Source organism: Augochlora pura, chromosome 4 (assembly GCF_028453695.1).
Source record: "Augochlora pura isolate Apur16 chromosome 4, APUR_v2.2.1, whole genome shotgun sequence".
Classification (NCBI taxonomy): domain Eukaryota; kingdom Metazoa; phylum Arthropoda; class Insecta; order Hymenoptera; family Halictidae; genus Augochlora; species Augochlora pura.
In genome coordinates, this window is record NC_135775.1 from 16,478,245 (window position 1) to 16,495,340 (window position 17,096).

General features: G+C 33.9%; 1 protein-coding gene across 4 annotated transcripts in view; it reads right to left on the reverse strand.

Annotated features, from left to right (window-relative positions):
- Positions 1-17,096, reverse strand: part of LOC144469327 (uncharacterized) — a 75,899-nt gene that overhangs the window by 53,130 nt on the left and 5,673 nt on the right. Inside the window, exon 6 of one of the 4 annotated variants that reach the window (XM_078179467.1) lies at positions 15,220-15,941. The exons of the other annotated variants lie outside the window; for them this stretch is intronic. Within the exon in view, the coding sequence (XP_078035593.1) occupies positions 15,466-15,941 (476 nt within the window). The 3' untranslated portion in view covers positions 15,220-15,465. Of the gene's footprint in view, positions 1-15,219; positions 15,942-17,096 lie in introns of those variants that run through there. 4 annotated transcript variants of the gene reach the window in all.

The window sequence follows — 17,096 nt, forward strand, 5'->3', positions numbered from 1 at the left end:
GAACCATTCCTGTTCATATATTGGCAGTTTTTATTACTGACGCAGGTTTCGCCACGCATTCACTATCGAGCAAAGTTAGAAAACGTGAAACATCAAATAGCGTGGATGCAGAATATTGCTGGTAAATTCGTTATGCCTATAATTCACAAAATTTCAAAGCGCTGCATACACAAATGCAATACACATCGATGGCCAGATATTCGAAGCGAGATCCGGAGGAATATTATTCTGATGAATATAAATATACGATACGTATGCCTCGGTGCAGAACATATTGTTGTAACGACTTTGGCTTTGATCTAATATTCATGTACATGATCTTCAAAAACTAATAAAAAGACAAGAAGAAAGTTGAAAAACATAATTAAATATTAATAAAATTGAGAGATCAGTTAATTATATATGGTGAACAAAATTTCAAATTCGAACAGAGTACATTAAGATTGTCTTCACTATTTTATATTGCTGTTTTCTATTTTGGCAATAAATGTAAATAATCCGCTATCAAACTTGCTATACATGATTTAATCGTTAAAGATAATATTTCAAATTTAAACAGAGTGCGTTGATATTCATCAACGAAACTGAAATGAGCTTTGTTCACATATGCAGATGCGGAGATAATTTTTGATACGAATCTCGTTATACACGATCTAACTTTTCGTAATCGTTGTGAAGAAGTAGTCGCGCGCTGAAATTAATTACACGAGCACCCCGGTCTAATAGGATTACCCTAAAAGAGCGTAAAAATTGTAGAATGATTTTAATTGCAAAAAGGAAGCAGATTCAAAAGAATTAATCAAAGGGAAGAAACTCTTCCATAATTATAGAACGAAGGGAAAGAGAGGACATGGAGGGTCGCGAGTCGAGAAATACTGCTCTGTAATTATTATTTAAAAAAATGCAATCCGATGTCTATAGCCGCAAATTCTTTAAGAATCTTTCTAGCAACAGATATTAGGTAACCCGATATTATAAATGTCTCGTCAAAAACAAATCTCCAGATTTTATAGGACATTTATGAGTATGTAAAGTGCCCCAACCGGAAAAAGTACAACCTTTCTAATAATAAAATAACATTTTCTTGATAGCGACAGTATTATCATTATATAAAAATATCGAATACGAAGATAGATAATAGTGAAGAGACACAACATACTATTAGCAATTATATACTAATCGTTATTTAGCCATTTATAATAACAAAAACTGAAGAATTACCCAAAAAAACATTGATGTTACGAGTTAAGAAAATTTAACATATATGTAATCTACTCAAACTGATTAAAATAATAACAATAGTAATACAAATTTAAAAACTCCGTTTCCACCAAATTAAAAATGACGAATTTTTTAAATGGTAACAAATGAGAGCGGCGTAGCTTGGATAGATTTAGATCTAGATGGCAAGTCGTTCGGATCTAATATCAACGTAAAATGGACGTCTTTAAGGCATCGTGTGTCCCTTCTACTCAAGCATGGCACTCGGAAAAATAGGAGGCATCAAAGAGAAGATTTGGAGAAATCAAAACATTCGAAATGTTCGGAATACTGTACTGGCATTCTCACTACAAACGGTTAATACATTTGGGAGCTCCTCGAACGGCAAAGCATTCTCCCGCGTGTATGTTAAATACTTCTGCAGTACTGGTTTTCGATAGTTACAGGCTACAGATGGTGCTACAATTGAAACGCTTGCTTTTGGTTCAGTCTTGGGTGCATCTGTATATATGTATTGGTACAGAGTTTCCATATCCTGCGCATATTTCATGAAATAAGGGCCTGCAGCCTGCTGAACTGGTTAGTATTTTCTTGTATATAATAAATATAGATTGATGATATCATTTTGTATATTATTTTGTTGTCAAAAACGTTGTTGCATGCTTGATGAGTATCTCTTTGTTAATGTTTAGCGTTTCTTTGGTAACGTGAAATTTCTTTCATATGACGAAAAAAATTGTAGTTGTAATGGCTAATCTTCTAAATATCATTTTATAAGTTGTAGAAAATACCGAAAAATATGTAGAAAATTAATTACTGATTTTTACAGTAAACCTGGAGAGTATTGAGAGAGTATTTGTTTGGAACTTTTTGCCATTTTTATCATAATGTGCGTTTGAACCAAAGCGGCAACATTAATAGTGCTTTTTGCCTATTTTAAAAAAAGTAAAACTGATGACAAACTGTGAAAGTAATGTATGCATGCAGTATATGTATGCATTATGTGCTGAGTAGTACAATATACCGTTGGCTTTTATTCTCAAAATTTACTACGAAAAAGTTTTACCAAAATCGACCACTTAATGACATTCAAAATTGTTGTGCGAACAGCTGCATCCTTGTGCAACAGCTAGGATCTCCTGATGGACGCCCAGGAGAATGACCTTAACAACATATATCTGGGTCAAGGTCATCGCAGAATGATGCATTCTATTTCAAATATTGTAAATGTTATCAAAAATGAGCCCAGAAATTATTTAATATATCCTCGCGTTAGCGAATATTATTTTCTTAGTATGTGTGTTCTTCTGTATTAATATTTTGCTTTTATTTATGCAATGAAAATGAATTATAATAGATTGTCAATATGAAATTTAATTAATAACACATATTTAATAAAAATCTGAATTCTATCTTGTATGGAACATATAAATCCGGATAATGGACATTGAAATTAATATTAACGTGTGACATCTAAGAAGTGTTACTTACGTGTATAAACAAACAAATCATATAAATAAACGCACTCAATATTAAATCGTTTCCATTCCAAGTATTCGAAATAGTCAGTGAACTATAAAATATTTTTTATGATCGTCGTATAGTACCAGTTCGAGAAAATGTTTTAACGACTCTCGTTTTATGCTCGAATGGACACACTTTTCCAACGATTTCCAATCGTTCAAAAAGCTTTACTACGACATTTTTTCCAATCTCGTTTTCTATTCAACGTAATTGTAACATACAATTTCGTCCGAATAATGTCAATTCTGTATCCCAAAATCATTGTTTAATATAACAACATCGTTCAAATAAATTAAGTGAATTTTGTAACATAATTTATAAATATGTCACATCAGAAAGTCCTATATCAAAAGCTGTCGACATTTCAAGGGACCGCAATGATATTTAATTGACATAAACGTATCCCGATATTTCATCTCGTTTTAAAATGTAATTTGTTTCATCTGAACGGTGGATTTTATGCATTTATCACAAAAATCAGTAGATAAAAATTCGAGTCGAAGAAGTGAGAAATATATTTCTCGCGTCCCATCAGCTTAGCGGAGAAACGCGTTCACGTGTGATAAATATGAAAGTAAAGAATGGTAGCGAGTATGCGACTCGTAGTCAGAGGCTGAAATCAGTTCTTTGATACAATCGGTGTAGACTCGAATCTTCATAATCATATTCAATAAAAAATATTTTTATTTTTGGCTTCTCATCGATTTGACTTTCGTCGCGTATCTGTTTTTCGTTTTTCTCATCAAAATGATACCAAGTCCGATATAATCACCTGATGCAATTAAAATCACAATTTTATCGTGTTCAGCGTTATTTTAATCAGAAAATTGAGACAAATAGAACGGTAAAAATTTTATTGGCCAAAACCAAGAATAAGAAATTTTGTTTTTGAACTTAAAAAGCCGAGCTCGCGCGAGTTCTTTACTGTTTGTCGAATGCCCGGACAACATTGTTTTCCTTTGTCAAGTTCCTCTAATTAGTCGAATCTCGGTCTAGATAATGTAGAATTTAAACAATACGTAATTTATTGATGAAAAAAATAATCTTCATAGCGCACTGAATTTTTTAGGCGGATCTTTTGAACCAGCACTTTAGTTAGACCAGCTGCTTTCAAAATCGTTGTTTAAAAACAAAAATGTACGTTTATATGACACTTTCACGATGACAAGTTTGGCAAATTATCAAAACATCGTTCAAATAACGTGAGAATATTAGTAAAAGTACAAAGTGTTAAGGTCTACAGAAGAAGTAATGCATCCAGAAAACATATGTCGAAGAAAATGTTAAATGAAATGTTAAATGATCTACATGTAAACGAGTTATATATTTGTAAGAACGGGTTCGATTATTAAACTAAAGTTACTAAAATAACTTCGCCTGCACTAAGTCTGCTACCAGAGAAATATTCCACAATCACAGTCGAACCCAAATATACCCCCACTCATGCTTTCATATGTACCTGAATCATAATCAATGGAAATCATGCAGCACATAACTCTTTTGTATTCGTAAGGGTGATGTTCAGTTAACTAAAACATACGCCGATGAATGATTCGCCGAGCAGGCACATCGCCCGCTAAGGTTTCGTAAGAAATGAACAGCTTGACAAAGTCTCACAAGTCGAATAAAAAAACATGGTCATTTATTTTCACAATTTTTGGCTTAAACAGTATACGTAGATCGAAGAGTCGAGTAAAATAGGAACCTAATGTAATAAACGCAAAATGATTGAATGTTCCGTTACGGTGAAAAGAATTCTCGAAAACATTTAAAGTTCGTCTGGTATTAAATATGCTTCGTTCTAATGATCGTCCATTAGTGACAATGTTTGATTAAGCATCAAAGACAACGCTTCCTCTTAATTAACAGAACGATTAATGGAACGATTAATTAGTTAGCTAAGCGGCTTAATGAGCGACCAGAAAAAGGAACTCTATAGAAAAATGTTCCAACCATTTGCAGTCTAAGAATGTAACTTAACAACTCATTCAAGTCTTCTATGGCTCGGTATTGTACGATTCTTACTGTTGACGCTTCCGACATACTTGTCCACGTGTCTCTATGTCCATTTGCAATGTTGACGAGCAACACAAGTTTTCCCAAAAAGAATGGTTCAACAGTCAAGATCGTACGAACACCTTCGCAGCCAACGATTTCTCCATGTTCCTAAAATTTGTCTCTTGAATTTTTCGATTCCTCGTAAATTGACTGCGGATCTTTATGCAAAATAAAAGCTGTCCAAGTCGATTGTGAAGAACAGAAATTTGGAAAAGAGTAAATCACTTTCTTTAATTACGTTAGTAAGTCGAAAATAGTGCCACGACGTTATCACATTCTTATAATTATTAGTACTTTTTTTCACCTACTCATTTTTATTATAAATAAATCAAATCCGCAGTCTATGCCAATGCAAGCAACTATTTTTACGCCATCGTCTGCGAACGTGTTCGGATGCGTGTCCCTGTATGTTGATACGCGAGAATCTAAATTCTTTTAGTTCAACAATAAATAATTAATTGCTGGCAAGAATTGTCTGAACATCTTTCAAATAACTTGAAAGATCATTCGCAATGAAAATCGAGTATCGATGAAAAGATTTTCTTCCGATTGGTATGATTCTGGTATAGTCACCGCTTAATCATTTATTGTTCACAAGTGAAATTATAAAGAGGAAATGGAGTCGCGCATAAATCAGTTTACAATAACACAGAAATGTTTTACCAACGACTGCAAAAGGTTTACAATATTATCATCCCTGTTATTATTGCGAAGGTCAATCTGCACAGATAATTGCTCACAGATAAGTGGACAAAGACGAATTTTACGACCGCGATAGAAACGATATTAATAATTATAATACTTGTAACGCAAACGACGTTTAGTTGCTACTTATCACATTTTTTTTTCATTTAAACCGAACTGAAGCTATTCCAATGTTATCATTTTGGAAAGATCCTACGTTTAAAGTTTGTCAAAAAATACTTTTAACTTGTCCACTTAGAAAAATACATTATTTTTTCCCTTCGCCACGTTTATTTTTTTTTTTTACACTTGATTCAAACGACAATTTGCAAATGAAACACTCGCATACATCGGAGACCCGCAATTATCTGTTCAGAAATTTGTCTAATCGTAAGTACAAAATCTTATTACCATCTGTTATCGTCGACATTTAATGTTTCTTTCACACAGCAAAAAAAGGACAGAAAGCGATTATTCAGTCGTTCGTGTGAATAATTATGAATTATTATTATTTTGTATATATACGCTATGTCACTCGGGACAGTATATAATAATAGGTCCTACTAAATAAAGTCACTTAGATTAAAGCGAGAAAAATTTCTACGTCAGAAGCGAGAAAATTCGAAGAAAATCCACTCGAAGTGTTTCCCCTCTATGTACATGCAAACTTTTGTTTCTCAATGCGAAAATACATTATGTCGTAAATCTTCCATGCCGATCTCGTTTCCGCTCGGCTTTTCCTTTGTCTTTTGTCTTTTTGTCTTTTGTTTTTCATTCGTAATATTTTAATCACTCCTGGTAGAAATTTTAGAAACAATTTTAATCAAAGATTTCAGCGTCTAATATATGGACTTGTTTCAGATACCTTTACGTAACTGTCAGAAAAGAATTCAATTCGTACTTCGTTTCCCTTTGGCAAAATAACGTTGCAAGCATCGCGGATGAAAAATTTTCTGTAGCGAATAATTTTCCCGAACTTATTCTCACACCAAGAGCATCCTCCGCGATATAATGTATATATCTGAATTGTTCGTATCAAATGCTGAAAGGATTGTGCACACGTAAAACTCTTCGTGGACTTTTGCAAATAAACCTCGTTTTCCATTTTTTGTTCACACACTTGCATTCAATAGTTCAATTATTTTAAACACTTCACATCTCGAACAAAACTAGACGGTCATTTTGTCCTCGACCTGGCGGTAAAAATTCTATACTCTAGTTTCCCATGACTTTTCGTAAAAATTGTTTGGATCTAATGTTCGCGATCTGATGCAAGGTCTTCGGGTACGATATTTGCAATTATACTCCCCCAAAAAACGTGTCAGACGCTTGATAATTTAGTGTCCAATGTGTGTTCTTTTTTTTCTTTCATTCGTACAAATGTTTGCTTGCAATGTGAATTGCAATCCTAATTTTCTTCGGACTCTCTGCAAAAATTCGAAGGTCTGTTGTTCCCGATCGTTTCGCGAAATTGTCCGAAACGCTCCCGAAGATTCTTCGTTACCGCGGAAAGTTCCATCGCTTCTCGTACAATCTTCCTGAGAAACGTTCGGAGAAAGTTCCCAGCGACTATATTTGAAACTCGAAAACTTTCCTTGCTCCCTCGTTTCATTTCTCACGAACTCTGATCTTTCAATGTACACGGGCATGTTTGCGAAGAACAACAGCCTTTGTTTATTGCAGAGATCTTCAGCTAGCCTAACTGACGAACGCGGAAGTTCTGTTTACCTTGGCCATCAAAGTTTAACTCGTATTTTTAGCACTTTCATTCTTCACTCGCGATATTCAGTTCTCCTTTAATTCTGAGCCTGTTCTCTGCCCTTTTCCATTTCTTTCGTACAAATGTTTGCCGAATTGTGCAATGAATATGCCATAGACCGGCGAAGATTTCTCAAGAAACGTATACGATTCAGAAGCGTAAGCCCACGTTTCTTTGAAAATTATTTAGGCAGTCCAAGCGCAACAAATAGCGGTAATTTGTTCACAAAATTGTTTAGAGAAAATAGTTTTCTCTAAGAAAGTAAAAACATTAACCTTTTCCGTTTGCTTCTCCTCTGATTACGTTCATTTGTTTGTTATCTTAAAATAAAAATTGTGCTCTGCATTATTAATGGCATTATTATTTCTGTACAACTAAGTTAAAAATTCCTTATTTACCTCAATTTTAAGATGAATGGACTTACACTAATTGGCTTCTGGATCTGTCCATACATGACAATGTTCTCAACATTATGCAAGTATTTGTCAAACATCGTATACGCATACAAGTAATTAATAAAATCGTTAAACGTCCGAATCGCGCTTTGTCGTTGAAAATCTGCAGAACTTCCGGGCTCGCCGAATACAAAAATTCCGTAGGTCTACTCGTTTTGTTTGTAAGGATATTTAAGGACATTGCGTAAGTACAATCATCCCAAATAGTTGGAAGAAAAGTATAAAGCAGAATGTTTCCACCACTGCGATCCCATCTGCAGCGAGCAGGGGCTAAACGACTTTCGGAATGAATTCGATTGGCCATCGAACATCCGAAAGTTCTGAACATTCTGACTTCCCGTTTCTGTTTCCGTGAAAAATTCTGAAGTTTCGTGGAATCCATTTTTTGCAAAAATCTAAAGCTCTTCGAATTCACAGAAGGTGTTTCGACCGTCGGCATTGCTACCAGCGAACAGAGAACGTCTCTCTCTCTCGCGGCAATCGGTCTTTAATGAGACTCTCAGTTCAATCAAACTGCAGTTTCGAACGCGTGCTTTTTGCAAAAAGAAGGATTTCCTAAAATAGATTTGCAAAACCTGTTGGAATCTATCACCTTGGATTCTCGTTCGGTGAATGTTCTCTCTCACTGAAATTCGCAACCGGGCTCTTATACAACGCAGAAAGCTAGAATTTACAGCTCGATAATTTTACGTTACCTTTAGATAAATATTAATAGATAGACATCTTACTAGTAGTGCTTAACTTCATTGTAAAATGGTTCGTATGCATTGTTGTAGGAAACAATACCTAGCCAAAGGTCCGTTCAAATAAATAACGATGGAACGTTCATGATCAATTTAAAGTGACGACAAAACACATGTACATGCAAAACCTCGTGAAAAGTGCTTCCGTAATTCAATTGAATCTTTTAACGTACAGAACAGAACGTAATTAATGTTGCCAACGGTAATCATTTATTGCCTGTTTATTATTACCGTGTGTAATTTGAAACAGCTTTCTCATACGCGAAAAGATGAAAAATTATCTGCTAGAACGGTTCCTAATTATCTTGATTCAACGAATTAAGTATAACGAAATTATTATGCTATTATTCATCCTTTATCAATTTAACGCTGATTACTAGCAATTGAAGCAATTCGTGTTCTTAGAAACACGGCAATACAAACATAAGCGGACATCGAAAACATTTTTACTCAGAAATCTGTCTCAATGGCACTTATATTGTCGATACGTTAACTAACGTGGAGAGGTCACATTTGGTGAGATCACTCGATACAATGAAACATTTTCGTGAACGATCTAGTTCGAAATTAAGCACTCGCTCGAGAGCACTTGTGCGTATCGGTTTGTAAATTCAACGATATTGAAGAATTCATACATTAACGGCGTAAATAGAAAAGTCTAAAATTCGTCTGTCCGCACTGCTAGATACGCGATAAATCGTTTGACAATTTCTTCAATTTGTACATAATTTTTGGCAGTCATCAAAACTAGAAGCAGTTTCTGTCGTTTTAAGCCATTGTTATATGTGTATACATTTTAACAATGAAACGCTTTAAATAATCATTTTAACGATTTTTATGTAACTATATATAGATATCGTTAATTATTGCTTTTCATTAGGCGTCTATCAGTACCAACTGATAATAAATGAGTACTTCAATTACTCATTGCGGCATCTTTAAATGTTTTCTAAAAAATAATTATTGATAAACTTGAATCGCCAAATTCTAGAAAAGTACTTCAGGACTTTTGTAAATGTTTCAAGTTCGTTCTAGATTCACCGGAAAAGGTTTCATTGAAATCAGTCACTCCATGGATTTTATGTACGTCTCTCCTTTCAAGTTGATACATAAATTGCATTTTGGAAAAACTGCAAAGAAAATCGAATTCATGGAAAATATTCCAACGAACAATCGCTATTTGATTAATAACATGATATTAGCGTGCTGATACCTTTAAGCATGTGATTAATATACAATTTCTCATCGATCAATTAACAAATTAATCGATAGATGTAAAGTTTTTTAACACTTCAATCGATCTGCTATTTCAGTTTCATTGCTGTCGTAAGCTTAAACAAAATTCAAATGTACGGTAGACCTGTGAAAGGGCAAACACAAACTCAGTACGGTCTTTAAATAAAACTGTATAAAATCCAAATAAGCAATAATCAGTTTATAACTGAATTGAAACAACAACGTACAACGATGTACCTTTAGAAAATGAAGTGTATGCGTTTAACAGCACAAAATAAAAAGCAAACAAGATTACAAAAGATTGCACGAAAATTACGTATACCTCTACGTATTTTAATACTGATGAACTAACTACGCTTACGTTCGAAAGATTGCACTATCGATTACTGTTCCTTTACAGTTATAAAAATCACTATTAAAAAATATAGTGAAATACTGGTCGTTTGAGTACGCTATCAAGTAGAAAATCCCTTTTTATATTAGACACAAAAACGAGGGATATAGATACTATGATGAGGAAGAGAAAGAGAGAGAGAGAAAGAGAGAATGTGTGTGTGAGAGAGAGAGAAAAAGAGCGAGAGAGAGAACTAAGAAATATTAGATTAATTTGCAGTACAATTTGCGAATTCTTCGGTCGCAATTTCAGTGAAGTATATTTGAGAAATATACTCTTCCTATTCACGGAGCTCGTTTTCGTCTTATAAAAATTTGTCCTTTCGTTTAATATCACTCATTCGAAAAATCATTAAAATTATCGTTCATCCTGCAGACGGTGTCAAAAACTCAGAAACGGATTCGCTCGATTACAATTATGTACCATCGTCGCATAAGTTCTTTCGTATCTTACATTATTTTACTCACTAGCATAAAACGTCGGCGTTTCTTCTCGATCGTGCACAATTTTCACTGACGACGAAACTACGACGTCCGAAACGCCGGCATTCGTTACAACGAAATAACTTCACTTTCCGAAACGTTTATCATCGTTTGACAATTATTTTTCCTATTTTTTGATCTTCCTATCATTTTACATACGCACGCCTCAGTAACATAAGACGATCTTCAGAAATTCTGGCAAGATAGCAATTCAGCGGACCATGCGCGCATAAAAAATTTGTAATTTACAACAGGAGAATCCTCCGGCGTGTAGAACCGGGGCATGCTACAGAATTTTTCCAGAAGTTTCTTGCCAGATCTTTTGTCAATAATAAACGCGTATACGAACATACATAACGATACATTTTATCCGTGGACAATTTAGAATTTCTTTTGTATTTTCTTCTTCTTTCTTTCTTTCATTTATTTATTTTTTTTTTTGACACCCTGTAGAAGTTGCTGGAACGTTTCGAAACCATTTTGCGAATCATCTTTCACCCTGACTAGATTTCATTTCTTGGAAATGAAAAAACGAAAATACTCCGAACGAGAAACCAACCTCCTTCTCCGCTTACCCCTAATTCTAGTGCTACAGTTAATTACTAGCTCTCGAATACACGAATCGCTGTAATTTACAATATATACAACAAATAAACAAATGCACTTCCCTTGAGAAAAAAGAGAAAAACTAGACGAAACTAAAGAAAAATTGAAAGTTTCATCGAAAAGTTTCGTTCGAATATATCTTAAACATTACTTTCAATAGTGCTACATTCTGAATAAATAATAATAATAATATTATTATTATTAATAATAATAAAAATGATGATGACAGTAATAATAAAAATTAATAACAGTTAAAATGAATCGATCGATGAAACACAGGAATGTTAATATCCGTATCTACTCGTCGAATGTATGTACTTATTCTTTTCGTTTGTTTGGCTGTTTTAATAAAAGATAGTTGAATCGAAAATTAGAAAGTTCGTGAATGATTCCATGCACGATCATTTGAATTTCCATCGAAAATTTATCTGTGCTCCGTTTATGCACTTTTCGATCGAATATTTCAAGCTTAATCTTGTCGGAGCCTAAGTACTACAAATCTGTGAAAGTACAATTCGATACTTTCTGATTTTCGTTTTATCTGAATATTTCCCACGTTTACCTCGTAATCGCGACGAAGTGTTACAACTTTCCAATTTTCAAATCTCCCACCCATGAGAAGAAAAGAGTCATATGTAAGTAATAAATGAAGAGGACTTTGAAAATGTTGCGAAAAGGTGCTTTCTCCTGACTGTGACATTTCCTAGACAATGAATTTCTTTTTTCTTTTAACGTTTTTACTCTTGCTGTTAGTCAGTTGATTATTCAGCGGTTTCGGTTTTGGGGAAATGGAAAAACTGTATTACTCTGTTGGAATGTTTCAATGAATGAATGAATCAATCAATCAACTAATCGGCTGATCGGTATATCACTTTTAATGCCCAGCGAAAGATTGCAAGTTAGAAAAATGGTATCCCTGTAACTGTCTTTGTTTCATTTACTTCTGTTTCGAATCCCGGTTTATGCGGTTCATTGCTTTATCCATTCTATTTCTCTATCATTGCGGTTCGCTGTTTGATTCTGCTTATTGTGTGATATATGTATATGTATATGAGCCTCGGTCCGTAAATCCAATCCATCGATCACGTCTGAAGTTAGAAACTGAAGTGATTCACAAATTAAACTGTAATTCAAGCTGCATCACTGAGATCAATCATAAAACTTCTACAGAAGTTCTATCAAATAATGAAACATGTGTACACGCAATTACTAAAACAAAACGATAGATTTTTATGAATAAACAAGATTGTTTAAAAATAATAAATGTCCTTTAGAAACGAAACGACAATGTTTGTCAAATTCAATAAAACGCAAGAAAGTCTAAAACACCGAAATTCTCTTATATAATTCAAAGAATTAATTCAAAGTTCGCTCTTTTCCTAATAACAAAAAACGACATTTACATGAATTTTTATAAAAATCGTTTTGAAATGTAAATCAATTTTTTTCACATATTCAAATATGTTTACCAAGAGACAGATATAAATATGCACGTGAGTACAAATCATTCGTATAAGAAATCAGTACGAAATCGATAAGTCTGATTTTGGAGAAATCAGGATGACTTGAAGTAAAACTGTAAATCAAGATCGAGAAAGAATCGACAGACCGAGGTTTGCAACAGGCTGTCTGTACAACAATCTTAATAACATGATATGCAACATTTATATTCTAATCTTAGATTGAGTAAAAACTATGCGCTGGGCACGAAGCTCTCTCTGTTCCACGCGTTGGAAAAAAGAAGAATAGAAGAATCCTCGGAAAAAGTGCGTAACGATAAAAAAAAGACCTGTCCACGTACGAGACGAAAAAATTGGAATTAGTTTGTTTTTCCCATCTCTTTCGTGGTTACTGCTTGTGTAGCTTCAGTTAAAAATTTGATCGGTCGCAGTCGTTGCGACCCCGGCACTGTTGTAAAACGGTATGTAAATATACTTATTATAATAATATATAGCTGCATCTGTGATTTGATTGTAAATCGTGAGGTAAGGAGCCTGTGTGAACGGCGCGATTAATTCGCGAAACATTTCGATCTTTCTCGGACACGGGAGTCTAAACGACGATTCTCAATAATTTGATTATAATTCTAACTATAATCGAGTCGCAATCGCAACAGAACAACGGAATCGCTCGAACACTAATTAATAATCACTCGGTTAATAATTTCAATAAACACCATTAGAGAAGATACGTGAAATTTTCGAAGACAAACATCATTTCAAACATCATTTCATTGACTCTAAAGACACTGTGAGTGAAATAAAATTGAAATTCCGTTGGAATAAAATTATTGGAAGTCCTAGACTCGGCATGTCGAGAAAAATTTATCGAACACATCGCGCTCACGGAACTATTGTCATCTGTAAAATATAATATAAAAGATCCTGAGTTGTACTGTGTGGTACTATGGCTATGGAGTTCGGCGGTGTCTGAGACGGTTCTATCTTCTTCTTATCATCAAATCAATGCGTTACGTGAATTCATTGAAAAATTTCCTTGCGAACCAATGTCAAACAAGTCATAAGCCAAACGTTGGACGCTACTCTAAGATTTACAATTGCAGACTATAAAATTGTTAAGATACTGCTCAACAAAGGTGAATCTGCGTATAAAAATGTATGCAATATCAATCAGTATCTTAAAATGTTATAGTACTCTCTGCACAAAGAAATACTCTCAAAAGGATAAATACTTGAAACACAAAACTCCACAGAGCAAAATCATAACAATGGTAAAATTCAATGTAGTTGACATTAGCTGAACTTAAAATCTCACAAAAGTTAATGAAAAGAGCATTCGAAGTATACAAAAAATTTGTGACAAGAAAAAAAAAAAGAAATTTTATCAGAATCTTGGAAATGGATATCCATAATATTAAAATTCTTAGCTGAAGAAAAAGATTTTAATTTTAATGAAAAATATTTGTCGTCTGCATCTTTGTATTATGAAAAGTGAACACTGAATCCAGTAATAGAGATGTAATAATAATGCTTTACGACTAATCAATTCTCTTGAGTAAAATAAGCTAAAAATACTTCTGCAATAAAAAGAAAATGCTTGCTACAAATACTTTACAATGGCATTAAAATAGAAAATTACTAAAAAAAAATTAAAGATCATAAGTATAAAAGAAACATAAGTGAGTCGTATAGCTCTGTAATATCACATTAGAGCATGTAACAGAATTCTACTTAAGAATTCTATGTATGTAAGAAAAGCCATCTCAGACACAAGCCTCTTATAATATATTAAATTCAATCTGCTGCATCACGATGGTTTCCCATCGATAACTGTCAATAATAAATCCTCTGTAAATCTGCTTGAGCTGTAAAATCGGTTGGCTGTCTATCGCACCGTTAAACTGCTACGTGGTGAAAAATATATTATAATATGTTCGTACGTCATCCTGGGAGTTTCTGTGCGTTGCACCCAGTCGTGTGACGTAATCAATAAAGTAAATATAATCCTCTGTAAGAATATAATATCGTTGTAAATATCTGTAGTTTATATAACACTGTATAGCATCAAATAAAACAACAAGTTATCCTGGCTCGCGGAATAATCAGTACGAGGTGGGATGGCTGCTCCACTTGCGGTAATTGTTTGTAGTTTCTTTCGTGGTATTTTTTAAGGAATACGCTCGCTTTTCCTTACGACGACGAATAGGCACGGCACCTTTTGCGAGTTGTCCTTGACATCTTGTCACTCTCCTTATCAAGGACATCTATTTTATCAATTACTGTAAGATGCTGCGAGAGACTAATGTTTTGAGCAATGTGCTATATGGAATTTGAAAATAATCTTTTCAGTAATTACATCTTAAGTCTGTAAAACATATTTTCTCCTCGAATGAAATATTTTCTACTTATAGAAATTGTAAAATATTCAAATAATATTTTTTTAAATCTAAAGAGATATAAAAAGAAGATGAAATTGAAATGTATAATATTTCAATCATAAACATCACTTTACATACATAACTATTATTATTAAAATTATTAATAAAAAGTTTTTATTAAAATAAAAATGGAAAAGTATTTTTTCGATTAATGTGCTCTTAAAAAACAGATTAAAAAAATATGTTTATGCAACATTAATGATATGTTACTGTTCATACATAACAAATTTGGTTAAATTCCATTTTCCACTACAGCACAATCTCTTAATCTCTCTGCCGCACCTTGGTCTTTCTTGGAAAGATCACGCTCGACTCCCTTAAGAGTTTATGATTGCCAGAAATAACTGGCATTAATTCTACTCAACCAAAAAACTATCACAAATGGGCCAAAAAAACTAAGGCGCATTAGTGGTATGCTGCATCGAATTGCATCATGTTGCTCTGAAAGTGCTTTGATTCAACACTGGTCTGATTGACCTCATAAGCACCATCTTGAAATGCTCTTGATTTATTTTCCAGAGTCACTGCGGTTGTACCCTCTTCTGTAGAAACTCTGGGCACAAGGGGTTTGATATTGTCTGTTTGCTGCGCCTGAATTTGCAGATGTGTTTGCGATCCAGTTTGCTGTTGCGCCTTTGGCTGCTGTTGTTGGTAGAGTTCTTCTTGACGGTGTCTCTCTGTGATGCCTAGGTCGTGGAAGCTGACCAGGTGGCGTTTCAGGTAGAGCTCGGTCTTGAATTGCTTCTTACAAAGGGGGCATGTGACACTCTGGGGGTTGTGGATGAGGCGCATGTGCTGACGCAGGTTCGACAAGTTACTGTACATGCGGTTGCAGACAGGACAGGGGCGTGGGTCCAGCGAGTGCAGTTTGCGTAGGTCAGCTGCAACACACACACAACTTGCTCTAACCCGGTAGAGGCAGCACGGAGAAGGAACTTGTTCTTTTTTCTTTTTGTTTTGTTGAGTGGATTTATGGGTGGGGTCTCCGATTTGCCAGCCACCACCGGACAGCAACAACCAGCTGAGAAACCCTAGCTGCACGATTGTTGTACGCTCTAACTAGTTTAGCAATGGGATCGCTTTGAAACTTCAATTATATTCTTTAAATTGTCATTGTTCAAATTTAATTTCTATGGCAATCATGTACTTTTCTTTATTTAAATCTTTTCCCCTTTAATATTTATGATATTTAAAATATTTTATTTACATTACTTAAATTCAACTGTGATAGTCTAAAGATTACAATTTCGATATGAAGAATAATTTAAATGAAAATATTGTAATCAAAAAATTATATGAATTTTTCATAGTTTTACAATATCATAAATTTTTAAGGTTGGGAAATCGTATTGGTTGATCCCATTGCTACCTATCGTGCGCACTACGATGTCGCGCATCACCAACGTACACACATCGGAGACAAATGGTAAGCGTGTTGTTATTGGGTATATGAGGCGTGAGAGTTCGCGCAGTATCCTCCAACATTTCAATAACTGCTCTTCGACAATAACACCCTTTCGTGTTGAATATTTTTCGCTTGATACTTGAATTTGTTAGTTCTGGAATATTTCAATTACTATTTGTCAATATTGTAGCATTATTAATAATCAATTTGAAATAAATATATATCCTATCTTATCTGCTTGAAATACATTTTCTCACAGATTGTGAATTACATCATTGATAATGATAACAGAGACAATGATACTAATTAAATTTTATAGTACGACTACAAATTACTAACAGTTGCTAATAAAGATTAACGACAATTCCAACAAATTTTCTACTCATATTTAACACTAATAATCTGTGGATATGTATTTTGAAATATGGTATTTTGATATGTTGAATGTTTTTATGAAACCATCAATTATGAGCACTTTACTTCTTTAAATGTGTAATTTATATTGTAAAATATATATAATGAATTATAATACAATTAGTGAAGCCAATGATATTAAGTTTTTTTTAATTACAACACAGTGATCAAACACAGACCTTGACCGAAAAGCTTAAGTATATTATAGCATCAAGCT